Source organism: Tenrec ecaudatus, chromosome 8, assembly GCF_050624435.1.
Source record: "Tenrec ecaudatus isolate mTenEca1 chromosome 8, mTenEca1.hap1, whole genome shotgun sequence".
NCBI lineage: Eukaryota > Metazoa > Chordata > Mammalia > Afrosoricida > Tenrecidae > Tenrec > Tenrec ecaudatus.
This window is the reverse complement of record NC_134537.1, coordinates 25,573,400-25,586,979: the sequence shown is the minus strand read 5'-3', so window position 1 is coordinate 25,586,979 and position 13,580 is coordinate 25,573,400. Positions and strand designations below refer to the sequence as shown.

The following is a 13,580-nucleotide window of genomic DNA, read 5'->3' as shown; positions in this document are numbered from 1 at the left end:
CGCCCACTGAAGAAGCGACGCGCTCGGCACAAGGGGAAGCATGCATGGCTTCCATGGAAACGCCAGGAGACCGAAACAACGGTACGTGCTATTTACGTAATAAAAATTAGCCAAAAAAGCATCACAGCAAGTAAACGATCGTGGTGCTTCCAGGAAGAACAAAGCAGATGTCAGCTTCTCTCCCTGTCATGTTTCATTCAGAGAAAAAAGATCTGAAGCAAAGATGAACATGTGTTAATTCAGGGTAGAGGGCACAGACCCTATCAGTCTCGGTATTTTCCTGACATTTTAGAATTGGTCTAAAATAAATATAAAGATGATATGGGTGAAAAAACATTAAGTAAAACTCATGCAACTGCTACATGGGCTTTTAGAATGAAAACTAGTGCTAAATTATACCCGCTTTGCAGTCAGAGTGTGGAGAGCCTCGACGTGTGCCTAGGTGGCAAGGCTGACGTGCAGAAACGGGCAGTCGCCAGCTGGAATCGACTCCACAGCAACTCACCACCCCCACCCACTGCTGCCAGGCACAGTGCAGCGCAGAGCAGGCGGCAGCAGACAGGCCTGGAGTGTGTCACTGGAGTGTGTCACTTCACACTAATCTATAAATAGGGACCTGTTTTGGTATCTTGCCTCAAATTCCACGCGTCCGACTTGCTTCCCTTGTGCCAACCTCTGTTTTCATATCCAAGAGCTTCCAAATTTCTAGCATAAAACTAAACAAAACCCCCAAACTCACAGCAATATGGCCGACTCAATCTCTCCATGGTGTCCCAATTCGGCCACAGGAGGGCAGTCTCCATTACCTTATCTATTACAGACAGTGCACGCTCTCTCCATCACCCTCCAGCCCCAAGAGCCTTTTCCTCTGAAGACGGAGGAGAATGGAATCTAGTATTCCATCAAGGAAAACCTTTCCGGGCTCAGAAGAACCATAAGGGGTTAAGGGCACTGAAGAAACCCCCTAGGGCCCCAACGGGTTTTTCCTTTATAAAAAAATACAACATTTAAAAACCTGGAACCTCCACTCAGCCACCAAATCTTACCCTTTCCCCATTTCATAATCATTCTATCTGTATTCCTAATTTCCTTCCAGTTTTAAAATGTGCATGTCCTTTGTCCTGCATTTGTTACAAGCATTTCGTTTTGGCTTTTGCTTCGATCCAATGTCCCTGCCCATCGTCCTCATGTCCGGCACACGCCGCTGCAAGTCAGAATCCAGACCCCACCACAGCCATGAAGAACAAGCCCTCCGTGGCTATGCCCTGCACGTTTGTTCTGTTCTCCTCACACTGGCCTCGGCCGCCAAGGCCCGAGACCTGCTCTGTGCCTGCTCCTGCATATTTGACGAGCTCAAATTTTTCCCAACCCCAACAGACAGGCAGCATTGTCCCTTTCTACTCGATGTAAACAAACAAACCACTACCAAGCTTCAGAGAGGTTAAGTAACCTGGCCCGCGTCACACAAATAGTGAATGGCAGAGATCTGAGATTGTAACAAACTCCAATTCCGAATTCCACCCTCTTTCTCCTACACTGCACTGCTTCCTTCCCACCTGAGCCCACCTGTCCCTCCCCCTCACCCCCGTCCTTTCATATATATCCAAGGTAGCAAGCACCTCCCCCTACTTGGGTAACAATGATAAGCTACAGGGAAAGTCAGACTGTTTTGTTGCCAGTCTCCTGCTGGCTGGCAGTCTCTAGGAATGAGCCGCCCCAGAGCCCTGGCGCAGCAGGCCGTCAGAGGGTCCCAGGTCCCATGCTCGACTGCTTCTCTGCTGGCTTCCCCATGCCTCTCTGGCTCTGCTTTCTCAGGAACCTTCAACTGTATTCGGGGCACTCTGGCAAAGGGCCACCTTTATCTTAGCCCCGTCTGACCATAATGTAGGTGCAATGTGACAAGACGGCCAGTCCGGTTTTTCAGCATTAATGGCAAAGAGGATCAACAAAACCCAAGGTGGCCAAAGTGTGCGGAGTTAACACATTATGGATAACTCCGTGAAGACTAGAATTCTAGAATGCGTAACTGTGCTCCTGCGGAAGCTCTACAGTCATTCACACCTAAGGGGATGGTGTGTGCTTTAAAATCAGGACCAGCGTGTCAGGGGTGCGTCCTTTCACCAGGCTATTGACTCTGTATGCTGAGCACCTAATCTGAGAAGTTAGACTATAGAACAGCCTATGACATGCAGATGACACGCTCCTGTTGCTGAAGAGTCAAGCGATTGAAGCACTTCCTGATGAAGACCGAAGAATTGCTGCCTTCAGTATGGATCACACCTCCATATAAGGAAATCCTCACAGAGGGGCCAATGTGCGACATCACGATAAACAGAAAAAGACGACAAACTGTGAACGATTTCGTTTTACTTGGGTCCAAAGTCAACGTCCATCGAAGCAACAGTCAAGAAATCAAAGTCTGACACCAGGCAAATCTACGGAAGCCCTCTTTAACATGTTAAAAACCAAAGATGCCACTTTAAGAGCTAAGGTGTGTCTGCCCCGCGCCGGGTCATTTGGATGGCCTCAGATGCAGGTGCAAACTGGACAGTGGCTAAAGCGGACTGGAAAACAATGGACTGGAATGATGGTACTGATGAAAACTACGGAGTACCGGGGACTGTCAGAAACATGGGCCAACCTGGCCTGGAAGAAATAGAGCCCAGATGCCCAAGAAGTGCAAGTGCTTCTGCTCAGGCATTTTGGACGTGCTCCCAGGGGCCAGTCCCTGGAGCAGGGCGTGTAAAGCAGAGGCCAGTGGACTGACTCGGTGGCTGCAACACTGGGCTCACACCAGACGATGCAGGACCGGGCAGGGTGTGCTGCAACTCACGGTGGCTAGCACCCGAGCGCCAACATCTAATGCGGACTGTCTGCACACAAACCGTCCTCTCAGATCGGATAACAACATCCATCAGGTAGCTACACTATCTACCGTTACGCGGCGTAATGCATCTTGAAACCTCTACAGGACACCTCCGTGTAAGGAGTCGAGATGACAGTAATGGACAGAATGCTTTGGAAGTGCTGAGGCCGGCAGGACAGGGAGAATGTTAGAAGCCGTGAAAGATGCGGTCTAAGTGATTCAGGCTATGCCAGTCCCACAGGGTTTTGCCTAACCACATGCATCACAAGGGAGTTTGGTAAAAATCCCAGTTCCCAGAGCCCCACGGGAAGTCCCTGAGCCAGGATGCAGAACCCTAGGTCTCTACTTTTTCATCACCTGATAACGTTCACATTCAGGAAAGTTTGAAAAGTGGTCAGTGGCTCTTAAAGATTTTTGGACCCATTAAAAAAAGAGAAGATTTTTGGGCCCACCCTTAATGTTAATTTGATCTTCGTTCCTATCTGGCCACCACAATAACGCACATACCTTAAAAACAACAACAGCCCCACTCCTCCCCTTATGTTGGAGCACTCTTCTCAAACTGATTCGCGCTGCTAGCCTACATAGGTGGGCTCTCATTTTCAAAATCAAGCATCCTACATAACGCTGAGAAATGTTATGTAGCTTCAAAAAAGACATTATTTTTAAATTCCATCTTTTCACAAACTTTGTTTTTCAAACCATTTCATTAGGACATAATCCTGACACCTACCACTCAATAGTTCAGTCATATCAAGCAGTGTTGCACAATAACTACCAAAATCAATTTCACAAACTTTTGAAGCCCCACATGTCTACCAAAAAATTGAGATAATTTCATTCTGGAGCATCTATAAAATCCTGTTTCAAAACAAAACTGCCTGCTATAGGCCAGGGTAGACCTTGACTTGCCCCTGTGGTTTTCTGAGACTACTGCTGATTGGAGTAGAAAGCCTCATCTTTCTCCTGAGGAGTGGCTGGTGGTTTCAAACTGCGGGCCTGGCAGTTAGCAGTCCAACTCGCAACCACAACACCACCGGGGCTCCTAAATGTACACTTAGGCACAGCCAGTAGACCATGCTAACAAATTTGAATTCTTTCTGGAAAGGGGAATTTAGGAGCCAGCAGATCTGGCTTCAAACCTCCACCACACATTAGCTGCATGAGCCAGCAGCGATGTTGCTTACCCGACAGCTGGTCTCATTTGTAAAACGGGGTGAAAATACACAGCTTGCAGGCTTGTTTCAAAGATTACATTTAAAGTGCAAAAAAGAGCGTGACATACCTAAACTTCAATAGATACTACTTCTCACTAACGCACGACAACAGACATAGTGAACTACTGGATGGTTTCCAGAGCACGGTGATTTATCTGTTGTCCCCCACGTGGTAAGGGAAGGAAGTTCTCTAAGGCACCAAGTATCATTAAACATACTGTAGTGTCTAGACCAGTGGACCTCAGTCCTGGTGGCTGACCATGAAGCTCATCGCCTTGGCCACCAGAGGAGGCCAGGTATCCCTTTGCCTCTCGGATGATCCCCGCAGCTTCTAATACCTCACACCCGCTTGTGCCTGATGGTTCTGAGAACAGAGGGTGCCGGGCTTTCAGCTACAGGCGGTTCTGGGGATTAGCTCCCCAGCCACCCTCCAGCTTTTCAGCACTTGTCAGTTACTCAGCCAAACAACACTTAGTAATATGTCAACTTCCCCATCCCTGCCCAAAACAAACCTTGGTGGGCTGGAGCTGTGGTGACTGGGCAGACCCTTCTCCAGCAGTTAGGACCTGTTTTTGAGGAGACACAGCTACCATGTGACCCCCCTTCACAGTCACATACTGGGGGAGTGGTGCCTGGCTGGCAGCTCCTGACGTGGGCACGTGGGGGGCTTCACCAGGTTCCTGCTTGATGATCACCTTACAACAAACATGATAATGACACTGAACAAACATCCCATGTAAAAAGCTACTCACACATGAATCTATGCTGTTTACAGGAGCAATGAATTCATGGGTGATTTGTAAAGAATGACTGTATCAAAATACTGCTCGAATCCAGTCTATGGCAACTATTAAATGGACCCAGACTTGATCCTGTGAAGCTGCCAATACGATTTAGACACATCTCTCACCCGTGTTGCAGCAGGGCAACAGAGAGAACACAGAGTGTCCTCCGAAGTGCCCATCTGCCGGGACCCCAGCGCACATCTAAGTAAGCGACGCATGTCCCAGGGGCAGGATCTGGGGTGGAGCTGAGGCACATGGGGTGTTATGTGCTGGAGGAGCTCCACAGGCCACAAAAGACCACATGGGCTTCAGAAATAACTCCCCAAAACACGTACCTTACACGTCACAAGACCACATGGGCTTCAGAAATAAACTCCCCCAAACACGTACCTTATACGTCACGACCACATGGGCTTCAGAAATAACTCCCCCAAACACATACCTTATATGTCACAAGACCACATGGGCTTCAGAAATAAGCCCCCAAAACACGTACCTTTGTGAAAGCTCCCAGTCCTCCAGTGATGGGTTTGGGGCTTTGACCCTTAGGATGACTTCCAATCGGGCAAAGAGGGGGCATGGATGCGAACAGAGAGTCCTCCTGCTGTGGAGGCAAAAGGGCATGCCACACAATTAGGCTACCACGGGTGAGTTCGGGTATTCCAGGCACTATGAGACCTGTGACATTTTCGCAACACCAATAACCAAAAGACAAAACAACATAAACCATGCCAGACAGGTTGGCCTCCTCCAAGCCTATCTGCCTTTTAATACTGTTTTAGAAGCTAAATGCGAAGAAAGCAGTCACACAGCAAGGCCCTGCTGTAAGTGTAACGGGTTCCTTTCCTAGCGCCTCTCACCCGGTGAGAGGCCTCCTGAAGGGTGCGGGCCGTCCTTCATCCCTGTACAGCCCGAGAGCCTCGCAGGAAAGCAGGCTGGAAGTCTCTGTCCACGCTCCACTCTGAATGCACAACCACGAGGCAGGAGTCACATTTTCCCATCAAGATTTTAAAAAGCAAAGCCACAGGAAAACCCAAGCAATCAGCAGATGCAAAAGCAACGAAGCTCAGTCTGTTAGTTTGTCCCATTTTCAAAGGAAACAGGGACAACTTACCATAATAAATGCCACAGGCAAGAAACACAGTAAAAACTTTGCTTGACTGAGAGGATCATCAGCCAACATGAAAAAGTGACAGGCAGAGCTACAGTTTTCAAGGGCACTAGTGCAGCCACCTTCCTAGTGTCCAGGAGAGCTGCAGACTCTAGAGAAAACTATTGTTTGACCGGGAAACCACTGACTCTGCCACTCTTCCGAGCCAGGACGGAGGAGATGCAGTGTCAGGCACTAGGCACACAAGAGGAAGGATCTTTGGAGTCTCAGGGGTCTTCAGAAAACTCACACTGGAGGAGTTTTAAAGTAAAGGTAGTTATGACAAGCAGGCTGAACAACGAACAAGAGAGCAGGCGGTTCTCTGCCATCTATCTCTGACTTGACCAAATCAGATCTGACGCTCCAAGCTTCAACTAATGAGAGCTGGTGACTCAAGGGGAAAAACACCACCCCATCTCGTGGAGACGTAAGAACTGTCCTTATAAACCAAGTCTGACGTGTGGACCAGGTACCATATAGACTCGTGTGTAAGCCAAGTTTTTCAGTAATGCCGTTTTTGTGGTAAAATTAGGTGTCTTGGCTGATCGCTGGGTCGGCTTGTACTCGAGTATATCCGTACTCCTTGTTAACACACACCTCCTCGTCAGTGTTGGGGGCTGTCTGAGAGAAGTGCTGAGAAGCATTTTCTACCCTCAGAAGAGAGCAAGGAATGGATGCGGGAGTCTGGAGTATATGATCATCTAAATTTTTATTAGCTTGAGCAATCTACCCTATGAAATTTATATTACTGAGGGACAAACTGTTTGTCTTTAGAAACGAGCCACGTGCCATGATGCCACAGTCTTACCTTGACAGTAGATGTTACAAAACCACTTCCATGAATTTTAGGGACTGGGGAACCCGTTCCTTGCGAGGCCTGGGAGGCGGTGGAGAGTGTGCACGTAGGGCTTCCTGATAAGCACAGACAGATTAAAAGAGAACATCAACTCAGGGAAAAGTGCAAACTAGAACTTTAAATAATAATTCTCATCCGCTCTCCCTCTTTACTTTTCCAGTCTTAAAAACTGGAAGCACACAATTGGGAAATAATTCTGTCCTGACGTGTAGAAAAATACATAAAGGTAGCGAGACATATACTCCGTTCCTATCTGAGACACCGTAATCTAATTGTGCGGACTATCCACAAAGGTGCCAAAACACATTTTAAAAATTCATTCTATTTCGTTTTCATCAGCCTTTCCAAGTCCCTCCTTTTAATGACTCCGATATGGAAATCAAGAGAAAAAAGAACAAATTAGTGGGACAATGTTTCAGAAAGCTGAGCACTTTGAGGCTGTGTGGGGTCATGGCTAACACTGTGAATCTGACGGAAACATGGTCAGTGTTCTTCCTCTGAGTGCTCTCTTGCCAACAGCAGGCTTTAGCTTCTCTCTCACAGGCACAAGTTACCCTGTTCACAGAAAGGTAAGATCACTTTTCATCTGACTTGGTACATATGAACGTACCAAGTTCACAACGAATCACGTACTAAAAGCTCCGTTTGGAAACGTGGTTAACCACATCAGTTGCTGGCCTGAAGAGTAAGTCTTCCAAATGGAACTATTACCAATTAGAAAAGAATTTGCAATTACTATTAGGGAACTACTCAAGGTTTACGCTTTTAAAATATTTTATTGTGGTTTGGGTGCCAATTTACAAACAGAGTAGCTTCCCATTCAGCATATTTTATTTCATAACATTGGATGCAACCCCCTTAGGACAGCACTCCCTCATCCCCCCTTCTTCCCTGGGCCCCCGTTTTCACCAACACATCTTTCCTGCCCCTTCCTGCCTCATGCACTCCGTGGTTGGGAAAATACCTTTTCCTCAATTGTTCTTAGGAGCACGAGCCCATGGCTGCTATGACTCACTTTACAGGGCTGCCTGCTGTTTGCTTAGAAGGGAATCTCCGGAGTGGGTCAGCTCACATTTGCAGGGTGTCTAAGAGCCATAGTCTCGGGCGGCGGTCCTACCAGTCTTGTCATACTGGAAACCTTGGTCTTTGTGAGTTGTCCTACAGCTGACTCCCACTCTGTCCAGGACCACCTACTGTGACCACCGTCAGAGCGGTCGGGGGTAGTAGCTGGGTACCACCTAGTCCAGAACTCGGGCTAGTGGATGCTGTAGATCGAGTGCTACATTATTCCTTTGTCTGCTTGAGTCTTTTGATTTTTTTCTTTCTTTTTTCCACTCTTCTTTGTTCCTAAGTGATCCCATAGGACAGAGTAGAACTGTTCTGAGGTTATAAATCTTTTTATTTAGGCTGTAGATGTTTACAAGAGCAGAAAGCCTCATCTTTTCCCTGTGGAGCAGCTGGTGAGTTAGAACTATTGACTCTGTGCTTAGAGGCCAACAAGTACGCCACTTCACCACTAGGTCATCTGTGGGGCACTCATGATGAGTCAGAATGGACTCTCCGCAGTGCGGCTGGTTTTGGGGGGTTTCTGTGCTCTAGATGGGAAGGCAACAGTAACCTGCACCTTATATGGCCACTCAACAGCTTGTAAAAGCCAGGTCCACCATATTCCCCCAACTACACGGTAGCACAAGGTCTTTCTTAGGGGCTGTTAGTTAGGCTCATTATGCTCCATGTCCCGAGACAATAGTCCCAAGTCCTCAAGCCCAGCGACAGTCCTTCAAGAGGCTATGGCCGACAAGTTTGCTCACCTTGCCCCCATATGCTGTACTGCAACACACATATACCTGCAGTACCTTCACATGTGTGTGCAGTTATCTTCCATGTGCTGACCTCCCTTTTACTCGCCTACGCTAAGTTAATGCACAGCACCATTATCTAGTCCCCGGTCTTCCGTCCCTGCTAACCACCAAAGGATGCTTCTTTCTCTGCCTTAACCATGGTCACATATGTCATTCTGCGCTTTAACTTAGCAGAATGTTCGCTAGGTTCGTCTATGATGGGGGATTATTTCAGAGGCTCTGACCCTCTCTAAAACAGCACAGTACTCCACAGTACGTATATGCCCTAGTTTTGTTTACCCATTCTTCAAGGACGATGAGCACTTGGGTTATATCTGTGTTTGTGTTCTTGGGAACAATGCTGCAGGGAACACCTATTCATGTCCCAGCTCAAGACCGCTTCATCACACAGTGGCCCCACATCCAACGCTCAAATGGAGCACCTTTAAACATTTGAAATTAGGGTTTACTTTAATCCTGAGAGAGAACGAAATCCCTAGAAGTACAACTTTCAAAAAATATAAATCTCCCCTGGGGAAGGGAGAAAAAGACAAGTAATAAATCTCCCCTGGGGAAGAGAGAAAAAATAAATATCTGCCCTTAAGGCAGCGGTGCTCAACCTGGGGGTCGAAACATCCATTTACAGGGGTTGCCGATTCTTAGCAATCCAAAATTAGTTATGAAGTAGCAACAAAAATAATTTTATGGTTGGAGGCGGGGGGGGGGTGAGGGTCATCACAACATGAGGAACTGTATGAAAGGGTGGGGACATTAGGAAGGTTGAGAACCACTGCCTTAAAGAAACAGTACTGAATTGTTTTATGTATGAGTGGGCTTCGAAAAGTTTGGAGGAAAGTTGATTTGAAATGTAATAGAATGTTTCTATGCACCTTTTTAACCACTTGAATTTAAAAATTTTTTAATCATTTTTTTGGGGACTCGTACAACTCTTATCATAATCCATCCATTGTGTCAAATCCATTTGTTGCCCTCATCATTCTCAGAGCATCTGCTCCTCAATCACTTGATTTACCTTACTGCAGGGCAGAGGCTCTTTCATTACACGGGTTCTAAATCACACTAGGTCTTCATCTTTAATGAGAGATCAAACCTGTTGAGGCTTATAAATATTACTCATATACACACCTGCACTGGGAGTGGTGACGCCAATAACCTGCCCGGGCTTGTCCATGATAACATAAGGATTACTAATAACCGAGCTGCCGGTGCCTTGCTTCACATGGATTGGAGTAGAAGTTGGGGTTCGAGGTAATGGTGATGGGCTTGGTGTTGATATTGGGGAACCTTTATTAATTAAAAAGAGAGGAGAAAGACAATACATCTAGTCACCCATCTAAGATGTTGCAGAAAAATAGGGCTGCCTGGCTGCCAGGACATAGGTTACAAATTGGGGAAAGAATGCCCGTCTGCTTCAGGTGCTGAGAGGCAGTGGCAGCAGCCCACGTGAGGCTATGGCTGTAGGGGTTCCGCCTCTCTGTGGACGTCGGCAACAGCAGGTGGGCTTCCTATCAGCACATTTACAGGTTCCACCCCACACCTACTGAACGTGCCTCCAGGTGAGCACGTTCTGTAACACTCTGGAAGTGCTGGATCCGGAAGGCAAGACACCTTAACTATTTTTTTGCATGTTTTGAAACTTCTTTTTAAATCATTTTATCGGGGGCTCATACAATGCTTATCACAATCCATACATACGTCCTCTGTGTCAAGCACATTTGTACATTTGTAACCCTCATCATTCTCAAAACATTTGCTTTCTACCTGAGCCCTTGGTTTCAGCTCCTCATTTCACACGTTATCGTTTAGCAACATGGGCAGGCTGTTATAATACTGGGCACTACTTGCCGTTCAGAGTCGATGCTGACTCACAGTGGCCCCAGAGGACGGGGAGAAGGGCCTACAAGATCTCCAGGGTTGTAGTTTTTATGGAAGCAAAGACAGCCTCATCTTTCTCCCATGCAGTTGCTGGGGTGAGATCAAACTGACGACCTTCTGGTTAACCAGTGCACCACTGCAGCTCCTTTACAAAGCACTCAGTCGAGGGAGGGAATTAGTAGTCAACAGCTGGACTTCAAAACAAGGTGTCCTGATTTCCAACTGATTTCCAAAAGGAAAACATAAGATTCACTCACCCTACACAAATGTACAACACAGTCACAGCCAAAATCCAGAGACATGTGAGTCTCCACAGAACAGTCTGAGGCTATTGGAGCTTTCGAAGGACAGTCTCAACAGGTAACTATTTAGTAAACTTCAAATCCATTTATATATTCAGTTATCCCAGCCCTGAAGTACCAAGTTCCAAAATGTTTCCATCTGTTTATATCCATCGACCTGTCCTCGATTAGACTTGCTTTATGGAACATCTTGGCTTTCAGGTATCCGTGTTTAGGCTAACACTTTTTAATCACTCTGTAGGGCTAGGAATACATTTCGGTCTGGTTGTCTAATCTTAGGCATTTCTTTGAAGTTTTAAGTGTAGAAGGTTTCTCACTGCCTGGATATTTTGTTACCCCCTTCGGAGCTGGAACAGCCAAGCCCACAGAGGACACACTGTCGATGATGCTTAGGAGGGTGATCCAGCATAAACGTGAGGCTGCCCGGAGGCAAAGAACCACCAATTTGACAACTGCCAACCCTGCGTCTATACAACTCCTACTGGAGGTCCACTCCCCACCCTACCAAAGCTTATACCAGATCAGGAAGGTCGGGGCAAAAATTGTGAACATTTTGCATCTAATTTCTCTCCCACACTCAGTACGTTTCAGTATGAGTGACTTTACTCCCAAGGGCTGTCAGCAGTGGTAAAGTCCCGTTCTCCAACAAACAGAAGCTGTGTCTGGTTACCCCACACGACGCCTCACCCGTGTGGCACAGCGTGCCATCGGCGTACCTGAGACGATCTTGCAGCTCATGGTGATGGGCTGGAAGGACTTTCCCGGAGACTCGGGATGAGGAACCTGACTTTGGGGCACAATTTTGCAGCTTGATGCTATTGGCTGGAAAGCAGAATTGCCATGAGAACAAAAGGTGACTTTCTGTGAAGCTGTTATTTTGGTGGGTGTCCGCTCCAACGAAGAGGGCAGAGAATAAAACGCCGTCTGTCTCTCCGCTTCGCGGTTAGCGGGGAATAATCCTGATTGAAATAAAACCAGGAAATTCTAAGACAGAGGTCCTTTTGAAGTAATAAAACTGTTCCATCACGAACAAGGAACGAGACAATAAAAACTCCCTATCAGGTTGGCATCCTTTTAAAATAAGCAGTAAAGCAAGTGCAAGCAATAATCAACAGTGCTTCTTATCAGACCTCTATATATTTGGGGCGTGAAAAGTAAACAGCATGCCTAGAATTGCATTTAATTAAAATTAGCAAAAACATCAACCTTAAACCACATCCAATAACAAAAAGTACATGCATCTGTTATGCTCTGCCATTTTTTACATTAAGAATCAAGAACTTTACAGAGGAAAACCTTAAAGTATTTACTCTGAAATCTAACGAGAAATGAAGTTGAGATTTCATAAAAGAATGAATACATATATTAACATCATGTTAAAATGTATGCTTAAAGTTAAGATTAACACAGTTTAGAATCAATTTTATATGGGGAGGGGGCCTTCAGAAATTTCATGGAAAAGCTTTATCATCTTTTAATTCCATTGTCCCACGAACTTTTTGAAGCCCCCTCATACACAGATTTTTGTCTCACACACTCTGGGCATGCCAGTAGAAGGACAGCCTGCGGGCGGGGTGGAGAGGGGCTGCAGAGGAGCAGAGGAAAAGCCTCGGCGAGGTGGACACAGTGGCCGCAACAATGTGCTACGGCAGAGGAACAATTGTGTGGACAGCATCTCGTTCTACTGTGAACAGGCTTGCTTACTTACTTATGCAATTATGTACTTATTACGTGAGAAACTGCCACGGTCAAAGTTTTCGAGTTTCCTGTTTACCTAAGCAGGGGCCAAGCAACAAAGTCTTCTCCCAGTGTAACAAGGTGATGTAACTATCCGAGACTGAAATCACGATGCTCTTTAGAGGCGTGTGCTCTAGCTGGAGAAGGACGAGGCCAGGGGCGCCTGCACACCTTTACAAACGGCCCTGGGAACCCCGCGTGGGGGCACTTTGAGTGGGTTGGGATTGACACTCTATAAAATATTGTTACCCTGCAGAGATATGGCTGCTCCCAATAGAACTGTGTAAAAAGAAGTAGCTTATCTATTCATGGAAAGGGCCTGCAAGTTGCAGAAAAGAATGCCCACGATGGCCTCTGAAAGAGAAAAGATGCTCTCACCCTTTTCCCCAGAGGCATCGCGCACTGGCTCCAGTGACTGCTTGATGGGAGAGGAAGCTTTCACCGGGGCTGGAATGGTTAAAGGCAAAGACGGGGGCGCGTCAGAGACGTCGGATTCAGAGGGCTGTGGGCAGATGTAGTCTTCTCCAAGAGAGTGCCGGTGGAGCTCAACATCCACCACCTACACAGCCGGGCAACAGGGCCTGTGAGTCCAGCAGCAATGTCACCCAGAGCCCAAAGCCTGCCCGCCAGCGTGCCGCTCCTCAGATCTCCTCCATTGACCTTTGCTTAGACCCAAGTTACTGTGACTGATCACCTGCTCATACTCTCAGTGCTGACCACGCTGCCACTCTTGGAGGGCAGGAGGCTGCTGTAGCAATTTCGGTATCTCCAGCATCTACATCAGTACTCAGTAAGTACCAGACCTTCTCAAATGACAGTGCATTTCCTTACACGGTAATATTTTATGAGCTGATGGGTTAGAATGCTGATAGATTTTTTTTAATAGAGTGGAGATAAATTATTTTCAAACCTAGCACTTGAGTATTTTTT

General features: G+C 46.9%; 1 protein-coding gene across 5 annotated transcripts in view; it reads right to left on the bottom strand.

The window, feature by feature from the left end:
* The window catches only part of YEATS2 (YEATS domain containing 2), a 92,066-nt gene that overhangs the window by 36,074 nt on the left and 42,412 nt on the right, over positions 1 to 13,580 (bottom strand). For 3 of the 5 annotated variants that reach the window (XM_075556112.1, XM_075556111.1, XM_075556115.1), the window contains 6 exons: positions 13,029 to 13,209; positions 11,630 to 11,872; positions 9,862 to 10,020; positions 6,827 to 6,930; positions 5,365 to 5,472; positions 4,596 to 4,778 (listed from right to left, as the gene is read on the bottom strand). In XM_075556112.1, coding sequence (XP_075412227.1) covers positions 4,596 to 4,778; positions 5,365 to 5,472; positions 6,827 to 6,930; positions 9,862 to 10,020; positions 11,630 to 11,872; positions 13,029 to 13,209 — 978 coding nt within the window. The remainder of the gene's footprint in view (positions 1 to 4,595; positions 4,779 to 5,364; positions 5,473 to 6,826; positions 6,931 to 9,861; positions 10,021 to 11,629; positions 11,873 to 13,028; positions 13,210 to 13,580) is intronic. The other 2 variants (XM_075556113.1, XM_075556114.1) reach the window with 2 other exon arrangements.